Genomic DNA, 14,287 nt, shown 5'->3' with positions numbered 1-14,287 from the left:
GATCCATGGGCGCTCACGGAACACTTGAGCTGGGAGGGATGCGGGACACAAAAAGCAGGACACAGTTTGAGCATCCCGGGGCAAAACGCCCATGGGGATCCAAGCTGGGGCAGCCTTAGTGCAGGCCGAGTTGGGGGCAAGGGGTGCTGGGCAGGGACTCAACTTTCGGGTGGGCAATGCTCAGACCTAGACGCTGGGGGAGTGCGGCAGCGCTTGCCAAGATGCTGCAAGGAGGCAGCGAGTGCTCTCTCCCTGCCTGGCAGGCTTGCTGCCTTCCTGCAAAGCAGAACAGAGCAGCATCCCCTCCACATTACCTGCCCCAGAAGATATGTGGCACTACAGGAACGTAGCCAGCTCCCACTGGGAAAGGCCACTCTTCRCAGCTCACATCCCCAGGACGGCACATCCACCCCCTTCCTCCCACCTGCATTAAATCCTCACCTCGCTGCTTGCCCCCCTCTCYCCCCACCCCCCGACAGACCAGACCAAGAGCAATCTGTGCTAGCTGGGGTTTTATTATTTTTTAATCCGAACTTTAAAAAGAAAAAAAATCAACCAAACAGAAGCATTTTTACACCCTGGCAAGACCAGGGTGAAAAGGAGGGAAAAGGCAATGGTTATAAAACAGGAACCCGAGGGCAAGGAAGAGGCTGTGCTMTGCCCCTGTTATGCAAGGCTGTGAGAGGAGGAGGGAAGGGAAATGGTGGGATTTAAGACACTGTTGGCACGACACTGCAGATGATCAGCAAAATGGGCTATCCGAAGAGGGGGGAGAAATTAAGTAGCTGCCCAGGCTTGCCTGCAGCCAAGAGCAGGCAGTGCAGGCTCCGCTGCAGCAGAGCCTGGTGGCTCCTCCACTGCATCCGAGAGCCTGCTGAGGCCGCGTTAGCCCCTCAGCACAGGGGAGGCAGGTAAGTGGCTGCTGGTCCAGTTTAATTGCAGTGGGGCCATGGCAGATGCCAAGGCGGGTTTCAAAGCTGAAATGGATGCACCCAGCTGGCAGAGAGGAGCAGGAGGAAGGGGGAAGGGAGAGGGCAGGACTGAGGGGCACCTGGCGGGCAGCAGCGGGTGCAGAAGGCAGCRTACCTGGAGCCTGCAGGCAGCAGGGGATCAGTCAGTGGCCTGCCACCACCTCAAGGCAGGTGCCCTCACAATGAGCTCCATGTGACAAGCCAGCCGGCAGCCTTCCCAGGTCTAGATGAGAGGCCAGCACACATCAGCCTCTGGCTGCTGGTCAGCTGCGGGAGTGCACTATTTACAGCACAAGAGCCACAATCCTGCTGTCTTCTCCTTCCCCAGATCCCTGGGAAACAAGCTCATGACACGTGGGTTCGTTGCAAGTAATCCACCCCTCCTCTTGGGGCAAGCACCGCAATSGCCTGGCTCCAGCCACTTCCTCCACACCAAAGGCAAGGGAGAATCTCACTGTGCCAGCTGGATGCAGAGCCAGGAGCAAGGATGTGCTGGCAGGGAAAAAAGCTGTCCCTGGGCTACCTGCAGCTGAGTAGCAGTATTAGGAGGGGATACAACAACTGGATCAGCTTTTATTCAGTTCACTCATCTAAACAGACATGTAAACAAGAAGTGACAAGGAACTGGAAGGATGTGGTGCACACACCTGGTGTCATGCACCACTTGGGCGGAGGCTGAGCTTGCTGGAAGAGYGGACATCTGCACCACCCCCTGCCTGGAAGTGGGGGGAGAGATGCCACCCAAGCCTCCCGGAGAGACCGGGATCTATACAGATTGTTTTTATTGATTTTTTTTGAAGCTGTAGTATCAGCATTTGCTGGTGTTGGGATCCCTGGAGGCTTGCTGCACTGCTACAGAGCAGCCCTTTGGCTGGGTGGGATGGTCCGACAGGCCGGCAGCCAGCTGGCGTGCCCGGTTTGTTGTGGAAGAGGTCACCTGTTCCTGGTTCTTTGTAAACCTGAGCTGTTTCTTCCCCAGTGTCCCACCTCCCCCAGCAGTCATTGCGGAGGAAGAGGGATGCCCCGCGGGTCAGTGACTTGACCCTCTTGCAGGTTCTTGACAAGCTGAGCCAGCCAGCGTTTTGTGGTGGTGTCATCCTTCAGGACCTGGGCAAAGGTGGTGTCCTTCAGCTGGTCAGGAAGACACTGCCTGAGAGCTTCACGTGCCCTACATCAAGAGACAAGAAACGGGGCCCAACAAATAAACTCACAGGAGCAAGAGGGGAGCAAACCCCACTGGGGACACAGCGTTCCTTTGCCTGGAGGTCTCCCTGGCAGAGCCAGCCAAGGAAAGCACTGAGCAGCAGCAGCACCGCAGCAGGTAGTGCTCAGCCARCCAGGACAGCTCCCACCCCTCACACTAAACCTCGCTGAGCAGCCCCTGCACCCCAACACCCAGCAGCAAAGTGTTGTGATGCCAGRAGAGGCTGAGGCAACAAACCCATGCAGCAGCTTTGGGCAGAGCTGCTGGTCAGCAGATCAGTTTTCTCTCAACTAAATTTCATCTACTGCTACCAGCCCRTTTGATGCAGAAGAGGGAGAGTATAGTGTACGTTCCACCTCAGGCCCTCCTTTATATCTGTTCAAGCTACATTTGAACTCAGGCAGTAGTAACCTGCACAGCTGGAATTAGCACAAGCCCCCAAGTCATGTTTCTCCCATGCACCATAAAAACTCTTGTGACTAGCAATAAAATAAAAGCCTCACCCACCTTCCCTACTGAGCTAAGGCTGACAGACCAGGAACCCTGATTTCCCCCAGGTGGGCACTGTGGAGAACTGAAGAACCATGCTTCCAAGGGCGCAGGAGAAGCCCTTGCCCAAACTCTTAAAATGTTTACCTGGGGTTATCAGAAAGGCGAAGGTAGCAGCGGACAACATGTTTCAGCAGCCGTGCCGATGGCTCCTTGGAGAGCTGCAGGACCATTTTACCCTGTTTGACAGAGGCCAGTGCCACCAGTTAAAGTCTTTAAAAAAACAGCTTCACAGTCAGAAGAGACTGGGAAAGACCATGAAATCACTCACTCTGGCTTCCCACACTGCACAGCCCATTCTCTTTATCTGCATACCCCTGCACGGAGCCCAGTGCTGCTAAGATGCCTTTGAGAAGAGCAGTTTACCATGACTTGGAAAGGATTCTCCCAGCAGCTCAGGGAAAATTAATCTCACTTCTGTTTGGTTTTTACCTTCCCAGGACTGCTTAGTGGCCCACCTCTTTGTGAGATTAAAGACAACCTGGGGTTTCCCCCTCATGGAAGACAGACACATCCCAAACACTKTGATAAACTCAGGCTGAGTCACTCCATGAGGTGTGTTCCCAAGCTCTGCAACACTTCCTGTTCTTATATGCATTCTGTTCATTTCAACATCCTTTTAAGACAATACCGATACCCTGGAAAGTCAGGCCATAGGACTAGGCTCACTCACACCACATGTAGCAAGATCCATATCTGGTCCTAGCATGCATCGAAGCATTGTACTTTTTCTTTCTGCTACATCCTTCATGAAGCTGTTCTAGGGAAGCAAGGCATGGACAAAGATCTTCCTGGCACAGTCTCTATTTCTCACACTAGTCAGAGCTTTGCACATGACTGTACCTTTGAACATGCCCAACTGAGCAAGCAGTGTGGACGCCTTCACACACCTGCTCTGAARAATTTAACAGACTGCTGGCTTGTATTTAGGAGTCAATCACATCTGCCCAACAAGTTCGGTTTTTTCCTGTAAACTACATTGGCTAGCACTAACCATTTTCCTCATCAGCCAAATTGACCTGTATTTGGATATCCAGRCAGTTAGCAATTAGTAGGTCCCCCTAATCTGCCCTTTTGCAAGCTTCCTGCTCTTAGCGATTCCCTAGCATACCAGTATTTCTTCAAAATGAATAACCACAACCTCTGAGATATCCTGGATGGAAAACACTAACTTACTCTTTTAAAAGCTTCTAATACTTGTGTGATATCTTAATCGGTTATCTGCAGACACAGAAGGAAATCATCACYCTCATGAGACAGGAGTACACTATCCTGATTTTTGGAACAGAGAACAAGGAAATCTTCCAACATTTTTATCTCTCTCCCTTGCACTAGGGAATATTGATCCTGCCAGTGCTTCACCCAACGGTGGGACCACACATGCTAACACAGCTTTACACACCCACATCCTTCTATGTTCATAGAAGAATTCATGTCTGGGAATGTTATGTTCTCCTTTCCTCCCCTACCTCAGGGTTTCTAGCTGCAACCTTCACTTTGGCCCTGACTCAGATGTACTTTCATCAAAGTTGATCTTCTTGAATGCAAAAATCACATCATGTTACATATTATGGACATCAGCTCAAAATCATTCCTATTTTGCTGTTTGTGGGTGAATAAGAGGCAGTTTTCTTTACATTTGTRGAAAGAGACAAGTAAACATCCCTAATGAAAGCATTAACATTTACTCAGACAACCAGCATTGCTAAGTGTTTAACTTAGTGCTGCATTTTCTTCTCCTGAGACTGCTCTTTAAAAAGCAAACACACACAAAAGCATGGCAGATGCTTTTCCAGGGTAGATGTATATTCCCCTTGGCAAGATCAAAGACAAAGCTCAGGATGGGGCTATTACTCCTGGAATGAGCAAACTATGAGTACCCAAATCTGTCGTTTACAGGATACAGGGAATGGACAGAAGTTCTTTCTGTATTCCATCACAAAAATTAGAGCATATGCAGCAGCTAGTTGGATTCAGAAAGGAAAAATAAATGAGGGTGGCATTCCAGGCAGCAAACAGGAAACCTGTGAAACTCCTTGGGTAAAGACACTGTGGATGCAAAAAGCATCCATGGGCTCAAGGGGTGGATAGGACAAACACTGGGGGTTACAACTGGCCACAGAAATCCAAAGCTGGCAGCTGTGACACTGTTACGAGAACAAGTATCATATATACTCACCCTGGTCTTTCAACATATTGTGAGAGACAAAGATGGAACAYAGATCCATGATCTGAACTGTGTGATCATTCTTACATAAAATTAAATCAATTCACATCCCACCAAMAACTTTGGAACTTTCTTCTCTGGAGAGGTTTACCTGTTTCATCCTGGGGCCTTAGTATATCACAACTAATATGTGYTCTCTTGACACATCAGCTAGAAGTATACAAAGGAAACATGGAACCAGAGAGCTACAGTGTTACAAGTAATTAAACCAAGAACAATTTGCCCCCCTAATCTTGTGCTCCAGCCAGACAGCAGTAAAGTAGTTGCTGAAGAAACTGGAGCCTAATTTTGTCTTTTTCAACAAATAATCTTACCAGTATCATGGCAACATGGGAAAAACGCTCATAAGTCTGACAGATATATGCCAGTCCTGTGTCATCCAGGAGGATTTTCTGAAGAATAAATGTAGCAACCTAGAATGGTGAGAAAGCAGAAAACAAAGCAGATAAACAACTTATCTACCCTGAAAAGGTACAGCTTTTGTGTCATGCTATTTTCAAGTCAACCCCAGAGTTGAATGGCCTTCCAGCAGGCAGTAAATGCCTTACTCCGTGGAAGTTAAAAGCCAAAAGAAAATGCAGGACAGTACACAATGCTTGGCATCTCTGGCTAAAGCAATGAGATGAACACAAAGCAGAGMGTATAAGATGACTGGGTGCAGGTTGCACAAGATGCCAACTTCTGCCACGCCACTCAGGCAGCCTCAGGTTTTGGTCTGTTTGGTTTTTGAGGAGGTACAAACTCCACCAAGACTTATCTCAGCATTTGCAACTGCACAGATGCCAGTCTGCAGGGCACTGGCTACCTGGTCAGTCACAGAAGAACAACTCAGTGTCTTTATTAAACAAAAAAAAAAGGTACCGTCTTGGAGAGCTCACTGCCAGACTCCATAATGCGTAAGCACAGGGGGATAATTTCTGTTGTCAATAAGAAATTTATCACTTCTTGCTCGTCAGTTTTCACCAAGGCCCCTTGAAGTAAAAACAAAACCCAAAATCAGTAAATGAGAAATCTTTTTTTTTAAATCTCACCTTTCAAAGAGGGCCTGTGCTCTGCCCTCCCCAGAAACCATTCAGTCTGAATGACAGGCAGAGGAACTGTCATCCTAAACATGTTGCAGCACATGGCTGGAGAAGAAATCATTTTGGCAGTGTAATCAAGCTGGGTTTGGRGGTTGTTTATTTTTCAGAAAAGGAATGCACTCTTGCCTCTCCCTCAGTAGCAAAACAAACACAAGAAGATCACAGCACCCACACAAACCTCTGGGAGGAAGACATGAATTTTAAGACATTTTAAAACTCCTTATGCACTGAGAGAGAAATTATTTGGGCAGAAAGAAGAAAGAAAAAAGCAGGAAAAGGGGAAGACAGGAAAATACACCCAAGTCAATCCACGGCAGAAACCCCAAAAAAGGCCAGCCTGCACCTATGCATCCCAGTAAGTAGCTGGGAAGGCTGAGGGTGAAGGTACAAGTCTGCAGGTCCTTGTACTCAAAGAAGCATATTTGTGGCAATGCCTTTAGACTTCAGGGGCTTTTTTTCTGTGAAAAGGAAGAGGAGCCTGTCTCYATAATGGAAAAGCAGCAGCTTCTCCTCTTACTACTACAGAGCTTGGAAAATTCCAATCAAAAGAGACCTTTGACTTTGGTCATGCAGRTCTCTATGCCCACAGCATGAACTGCTCTAATTCAGTACGAGATCAGAGCTCCAGTATTAGCCTGGCTGCTCACCAATGACTCCRAGGCTCGTGAGCCGCAGGTACTCAAACGGACGGGTCTTGCTGACTGTGTGCAGGAAGGGGTACAGGAAGAGAGGAATATGAGCTGCCAGAAAAGCTGACCTGCAGGAAAGGGAGAACACACAATGTGAACAACAAGGAAAAAAAAGCAAGCACACAATCCAGCATTACCATGGATCCATCCCTTCCCTCCAGCTGAGCCTCAGACTATTCCTGATGRACCCCACTGCTACTGCTCCTCAAGAGCGGGTAACAGTTAATTCTCTGATGGAAAGGCATGAAGGCAAATCCTGCCCTGGACACAGAACAAAATCTAACACCTGATCTGTCGGTTACCTGCATTCCTGTTTCAGCTGACCAGGAACTGAGCGCACCCTGTTGTTTTCATTACCTCTTCCTGCCACCCAGACCCTCTGCATTGTACATTCACTGCATTTCACCTTGCAGGTTCCCAATGGCAAGGACAGTCAGCCACAATGCCTGCACAAAGCCTCTGTCAGAAATATGGACTGGCTGAGCTTTAGGCATCAACACAGTTTAAATGTGCACAGATACCTTTCCCCAAGAGTCCTCACACTGTCTTCTGGAAGTAGTGAAAAATACAGACTGCAGATAAAATGCTGGAGATTGCTCTGCTAACAGAGGGAAGTTCTTTTGCACAGTCATCCAAAATACTTCTTCCATTTTCAGTTTTCAAACTTGAAATGTAAAGGTGAGTCATGTAAAACTACCCTATTTCTCTGGATATCATCTAATGGAGGRTTGCTGTTTAACAGTGCTTTGCAGCAGCTCAAAACCAACTTCAGCTATGCTGCTGCTCAGCAGTAACAGAAATATGATATTATGGATTTCTGGGTAGTTTTCTTACATGTTTTAGCAACTGATTCTGGCTGAACCAACATCGTATTTTTCCCAACTGACATGGGTTAGGCACAGACTGAGAAAACATGAAGTCAGACACTGGCTGATGGCTCCAAAAATGGCTCTGCTAWTGCTCCCTTGCCTACACTTGCCTGGGAAGCACAGTCCTGTTCATTCCATGCTTTCAACAKCTGGTCTAAATAACTTAAGACGAAATTTAAGTTCTTTTTTTTATTTCACAGAATATTCTGAGTTGGAAGAGACCCACAAGGYTCATGGAGCCCAGCTCTTAAGTTAATGGCCCATATGGGGAGAGAACCCACAACCTTGGCATTATTAACAGCATGCTCTAACCAAGCTGCTTGTCTAAATAATTTTAAGTTMATCAAAACAAGGATCCTTGCACACAGCACTCAACACAAAGGTACCCTTAGCTCTGGCTGACCTCCCAGAAGCTGCCGCAACCCGGTGTTTTGGGAATTTTCAAGACCTCAGGATGATCCAGGGAATGGAGTGCATTTAGGACCATAAAGCTGTCATCCTGATAATCCATGCAAACAAGTAAAAGCAGCAGGCAGCTGCCTATCTATCAGCTCTGTTTTCTGTTTCACTTCTCTTAAGTTAAAAATGAGACCGGAGCTAAAGTGCTTCTGAAGTCAAACACACARGCTGAGGTGTCAATATCAACACCTCAGGAAACTCACACAACTTGGAAACACTTACCTCGTTTCGGGGTGTGATGCAACACATTGTAGAAGAGCTAAAGCATTGCAGACTCTGTTGGACTGATGGGCTGTCAAAGTTGGAGGGTTGATTGATGGATAAATATTTACAATTTCCTAAAATTTAACAGATAATAAAAAGTTAAAGGAGAAAAATATCAGAAAGCTACACCAAAGCACTTACCTGGTAAAGAACTGCAGTGACAGCAGATAACAGTCTGCTTTCACCAAGCATCACTTTCAAGTTACATGACAGCCACCACWCTGCCCAGACAAGGGCAGAGCTGGGTCGGAGTCAATTTGACAAGGAATCACAGGAATGCATACAAACTTTAATCTACTCCCCTTGCCACATGATCCAACACAGATCATACTCCCAAGCAATGAAGGGATCCCACCAGTTCCTCCCCTCTGTAACATGCTGATGCTGCAGCACACAATGAAGACATGGAGACAGCCTGACCCACCTGAAGGAGTGCTGCAATTGTGCCAAACGAGTGCCACAGCATCGGGGCGAGGTCAGGCACAGACTCACGCTTCTTGCTCAGCTCCAGCAGTGCATTCTCCCGTGTCTCGGGGCTGGACAGCTCATTGATCCATTGGTAGATCTTTTCACGGTCTACCTGAGCCAGTGCTGTTGGCACAGGCTGGGAAGGGGAAAGGAAAGCTTCAGTCCTAACATTCTACCCAGTTCTTACCCAAACCATCCCACAATCTGTCAGAAAAAGAAACTCACAACTGAGAGGGTGGGAACTAAACCTCCATGAAGATGCTCTGGATATGGATCCATCCCTTCCTTAGATTAGTCTTAGTATTTCAGCTATTTGAAAAGCAAAGGCTTTTCTTTCTGGCCTGACTTGTTAAGATGGTCTCTCTTAATCCACTTGTCTAGCAGTGYCTTTGAAACTTCATTCAGCAGTGAGAGCCAAGCTGCTGCCTGTGCGTGCCAGCAGAGYTCCTGGGGAGCGACACACACTTCAGCCAGCTATCATTTGCTCCACCTGCATTTAGCACACATTCATTTCAAGCTTCAAGTGCAAGATTCCACAGATTCAGAGTAAGCCAGATGTTGCCTTTTCCTCTCAAAAAACACCCATGACATTGGAAACTGCCAGTGCGATTCACCTAACATATACGAGAAAAATATTCACACAAACTAGAAAAATTTTCACTACTTCACCATCAGCATGACACTGGCTACAGCCAGTTACAGCTGTTTTTACCAATGGCTCATATTCATCCCAGGTACTTTGTTCACATGCATGATGCTAAAAGGGAACTTTTCAGGAATGATTTTGTGCAAGATCTCAGGATGATTTGATTCCTGCTCAAAATAAACCCAGAGAAGAGTAGATCTGTACTCCTAGTCAAGACACATTTTCTCCTGTTCAGGAGAAATCCAGGATTTCTCTTCTGCCTCTCTTGAAACATCAACGTCAACAAGTTTTCAAGACAAAAATGAGTAAGAAGAGGGAAAGGAGTGACTATATCCTAATTTCTGTGAAGAAAGCAAGGCACAAGTCTTTCAATGAAACTCTGTCTCCTGCTTCTGATGGCACAAACAGCACTCGGYGCAAACAAATGCTCTGCAGGCTTCCTAAGGAGATGGCTTGGTGATTCAGATAGAAAATTTTGAGGWAGACAAATACCATTATTAAAACCTCCCGTCTGAACACTTCCAAAAGCCAGGTCAGAACCTTTTCAAACACTGCYATAATGGTTGCTTTTGAAGTGAAGCACAGCCTTGTCAGTACTTCCTGCTCCTGAGCCAACCCAATCAGCATGCATCCAGCTCTGCATCCCACTGTGCATGGAGATCCCAGCTGGGAATAGGACTGTATTTCCTTCTGTCTCTTTTAACCCCGACTGAAACTCTTTGTGCGCTACTCACGACAGATGAGAGCAGAGCCCGCATGGCACTGACAGCAACGCTGCCCCCAAGCAGCKCATCACCGAGATACACAGGAGAATACAGGGGAGCTCATGAACTGAAAGTGGCTGCAACCAAACCTGAAGCCACATGGCAGAAGCAGTCCCAGAAGAGATGCAGGAGATATGGAGAGAGACTTCTTAACCTTTGACAGACACCAACAGCTTCCTTTCTCCATTTCTGCAAAGGTTTCCCTCCTCTGTTGATCCCCATTTCATATGCATAGTCAGGTCCAAAGAGATTCTTCCCCAGCTGTGRGATTTCTCTCTCCTCCAGACACTTTCATTGTATTATTTATAAGCCAATGTAATGTTATCAGTCCCCATACTCTAGGGCTTGAATACTCTTCTGCTCTTATACCCTCTTTTTTTTCTCACTATCATGGTTTTGGGATGGTATTTTCCAATTTAGTGTTCCCACTGAAACCACTCCAAACCACTTGTCACTCACTCCTTCCTTCCTCCCCCTTCCCAGTCTCCCTGCTCTGGATGGAAAGGGGAATTGAAGGCACAAATGGCAAAGATCACAGGTTGAGAACAATTTACTGGAAACAGCAATGAGATAAGAAAATTAACAACAATATTAGTGACAGAGGGTACAAGAAGAGTTATTGCTCACCCCACAGAATGTGGCCCAACAATACCCTCCTGCTTCCTCTGCCACACTCCCAAACCCAAAGCAAGCCTTTCCTCCCTCTCTGGAAAATTATGTGAAGTGCTATAGAATAATCTCTGGATCTAGCTATGCTCCCTCCTGTCTASTGCAAAAATTAACCAGGACACTCACCTACTTAGTTTGTAATTTTTTCTCCAAAATCTCTCAATAAATTAGCAATCCTGCCAAGTTTCTTATKCGCCTACCACTGTGAGTGCAATTGCAACAACAACTTCTACACTGAAGCTCAAAAAGAGAGGGAGAATGAATAGAGCTCGTTTGTTTTTATTTGGGATGGTGGATTGACAAGCAATGTAGCAATAATGCCGTTATAACTGTGTTATATAAAGCTTCTATCTATTTTTCTAGACTCACTAGAAGTTTCAGTTCCTGTAAGCTTGAATACATCGACCCCTTAAAAGCACAATCATGTGCTTGTGATCCCTAGAGAACACTAAGTAGATTTTCCACACAATTAAGTTTATGATATCCAATATCTGTCTTAGCCAGAACAAACTGCTTTTCATAGGCTCTACAGTTACTCTTGTTTTAGTTTAAATGGAAAGACATGTTTTTTCCTAATTTCCTACTTCATTATTGTTTCTTCTTCTCCCTCTAAGACCCAAAATTCTGGGGAACCCTGAGGGCCTCACAAATCCTGCAAGCTCCAAGACAGAACCCTGCCAGGCAGACTTTCTTTTACATACAGGGAAAGCAAAACTTACCAACAGTATTACATCACAAACTCACCATCCCTGCATCACAAAATATCTTGTAATACCTTCCTCAAGAGAAAAGACATCTCCAACAATCACATAAAAATTATTTAGGCAAATGGCTTTCTCCTCCTAATCGAGCAGCTGCTGCTCACACATACTGGTAAAAGCCCTGGTCAGCAAAGCCAAACATTGACTAACTGGATACATGTGCTTTTTAAACTATTTTGATAGCCCATCAGCTCAAAAACACCAAAATGAACTTTGAACTTCTATATCAGTGGGCTGATTCAAGCAGGGCTTTCAATGSCTTACAGCTAATTACAGTTGCATTTATTGATTTTAGTCTGTTCTCAAGCACTCTACGATGTCTTCAGGTCTGAAACCTAAGTGTCAGCTCTGCCATCAGCATCAYTGTATGAAGACCAGTGCTCTGGCTCACCACTGCTTTATCACAACACCCAAAGGGATTCCTGAGCCAATTCATGACCTTACCAAGAGGTGACATTATTTACCACAGGCCCGGAGCAAATCTCCAGAACCAAACACCCTTCCTGTTACCCCGGTCCAAGCACACTAACTGTGTCAGGAAACATTTCTATACAGAACTACAAGCTAGCATAAACTACGTATAAATTAAATATATATTCAAGTGAGTCCTAAAATAAAGTTGATCTCTATTCCAAAATATTTTTTTATCATTCAAATTGTCAAAGAAAAAAGAGACATAACAAGAGCACAGACATAGGATTAATAGGAGATACACATAATGGGAGTCCTTCATGCACTTCAACAAACACAAATTACGGTGCTGCAAAAATGTAAATGCTGATTAAGAGTTTACCTGATCTTACACACCCTTCCATACTCTGGAGAACATTACTTCAACTCAGAAGCACTTTTGACAGCACTCCAACAACTCCAACAGTTAAAGTCATAAGCATTAAACAAAGAAGAAGCTCTCTAACTCTTGTTCATCAGAACTTTACTCACTCATTAGCTCATCAGTCCAACCGACTCTTGATCTAAGTTGATTTGAAACAGCTCTAACCGTTGGCTTTGCAATACACCTCCCACACTCAGTACATCTGAGACTCCACCAGCTCTAGGAACTCTTACATATGCCAGGAACAAGCATTTGGAGAAGTGAAAACCAAAACACAAACCCAATCATGTGGGAGATAAGATGCAATAACCACATCCTTCAAACTCAGCTTCAATTTTTGAACCCACCCAGGCCAAGACACCATTCCACTCCTGCCAGTCTGAACATCAGGCACCATATTCAACCTTGGCAGCTTCCTGGGAAGGGATGAGGGTAAGCACCCTATGGATGGTACTGCACTGCAGTGGGGTGAAAGGGAGTATCAACAAGCAGCCTCTCCTACCCTGAGAGGCTTTTTGCTATCTACTCTTTCCCTCTGCAGTCAAGGCCAGCAGCAAAACAGCTCCCCAGAGCACAGAGGAGGTGGTTGAGCACATAGAAGGCGTCAAAGATGAGTGATTTAGGCTCACTTAAAGAAGACATACTTTAAACCTTGTGCCTCAACAGGAGGGTCTTCCTTATCCCTTATCTTTACCCTTTCCTTATCATCTTTCTTACTCCTCCCCCTCCACACTCTGTGGATATTTTTTTTCCGGTTTATTTTGGCTGTAGAATAACTGATTTTATATTTTTGTTTGTTTTTTCTCTGTGTGCTTTTTCAGTAGTATCAACGAACTTTGTCACGCTTCTGCTTTTGTATTAAACCTGTTTTTGCTGAAATCTTTGCTAGCGATTCTTTAAGAGACCTTAAAACACTGAATCACGACAGGGGACATCCAGGGGCAGGAAGGGAGTACGGTAGGCAAGGGGGAAGGAGGGAAAGCCCTGCGTGATGCACAGCAGGCAGAGCCGGGTCACCCAGCGAGCCCTCCGGGAATCCCTCCGGGCCCTGGGCGAGCCACGCCGCCGCCGCACAGCCGGCCCGGGGAGCACGGGGAGCAGCCCTAGTAGACGAGCCGCAGCGAGGCACCTGCCAAAGGCACCCCGCCGGTGATGCCGAGGGAACGGAGCTCACCGGGGCTCCGCCATCCCGCGGCCCCAAGTCCGCCCCGCAGCCACGAGCGGCCGCACTCCCGCTCCCCGCGCGGCCCGCGCAAGGGGGCCCCATCCCCAGCGCCGTCGCGCCGGGGCGCGGAGCCGGACGCTCACCGCGGCCGTGGCCAGGCTGTGCATGATCGCAGGGTGAGAGCGGAGCCGCTGTCGCCTCAAGCCCGCACCGCCATGAACGCGCTGCCGCCGCGACCTCTCACCCGCCGCGCGGGGGCCGCCGGGACGGGCGGGGGGGGCGGGGCCGGGCCCGCGCGGGGCGCGTGCGCGCAGAGCGGGAGCGCGCGGGGCGCGCCGGGAAGGCGCCGCCGCGCTGACGTGAGCGGGCGCGCGTTGCGCGCCGTCTCGCGCTGCCGTGGTCAGTTCCCGCCATCCGCCGCCGCCCCCTTCCCCCGCCCCCCCCGGGCCTCGCCCCGGCTCCCGCGGGACGCGCCGAGACGCGCCGGGACGCAGGTACCGGGGCTCGCCGCCCCTGCTCCTCCCCGCTCCCGTCGGCCGCGTGGCCCTCCCGCCGCGCGGCGACCGCCTCCCCTCAGAGCGGGCCCGACCCGGGGCGGGCGGCGCTCCCCGTACTCTCCGTGTCCCCGTGTGGGTGGGCGGCGGGAGGGGAGCGGGGCCTAGCCC

General features: G+C 48.0%; 2 protein-coding genes across 2 annotated transcripts in view; one reads left to right on the top strand and one right to left on the bottom strand.

The window, feature by feature from the left end:
- Positions 1–504: 504 nt before the first annotated feature.
- Positions 505–13,903, bottom strand: CNOT9 (CCR4-NOT transcription complex subunit 9). The gene is made up of 8 exons (XM_057367558.1): positions 13,766–13,903; positions 8,739–8,918; positions 8,273–8,388; positions 6,681–6,790; positions 5,813–5,922; positions 5,266–5,364; positions 2,812–2,903; positions 505–2,139 (listed from the first exon to the last, which is right to left on the bottom strand). Exons 1-8 carry the CDS (start codon positions 13,787–13,789, stop codon positions 1,971–1,973), a joined length of 900 nt encoding a protein of 299 aa, XP_057223541.1. The 5' UTR covers positions 13,790–13,903; the 3' UTR covers positions 505–1,970.
- Positions 13,904–13,960: 57 nt separating this feature from the next.
- USP37 (ubiquitin specific peptidase 37) overlaps positions 13,961–14,287 on the top strand; it is a 32,749-nt gene continuing 32,422 nt past the window's right edge. The window contains exon 1 of the mRNA XM_057367557.1: positions 13,961–14,116. The gene's annotated coding sequence lies outside the window, so the exon portion shown is untranslated. The remainder of the gene's footprint in view (positions 14,117–14,287) is intronic.

Source organism: Malurus melanocephalus, unplaced genomic scaffold (assembly GCF_030028575.1).
Source record: "Malurus melanocephalus ecotype Western Australia unplaced genomic scaffold, MMel_1.1 scaffold_81, whole genome shotgun sequence".
NCBI classification, from domain to species: Eukaryota; Metazoa; Chordata; class Aves; order Passeriformes; family Maluridae; genus Malurus; species Malurus melanocephalus.
This window is presented reverse-complemented; position numbering and strand designations above follow the sequence as displayed.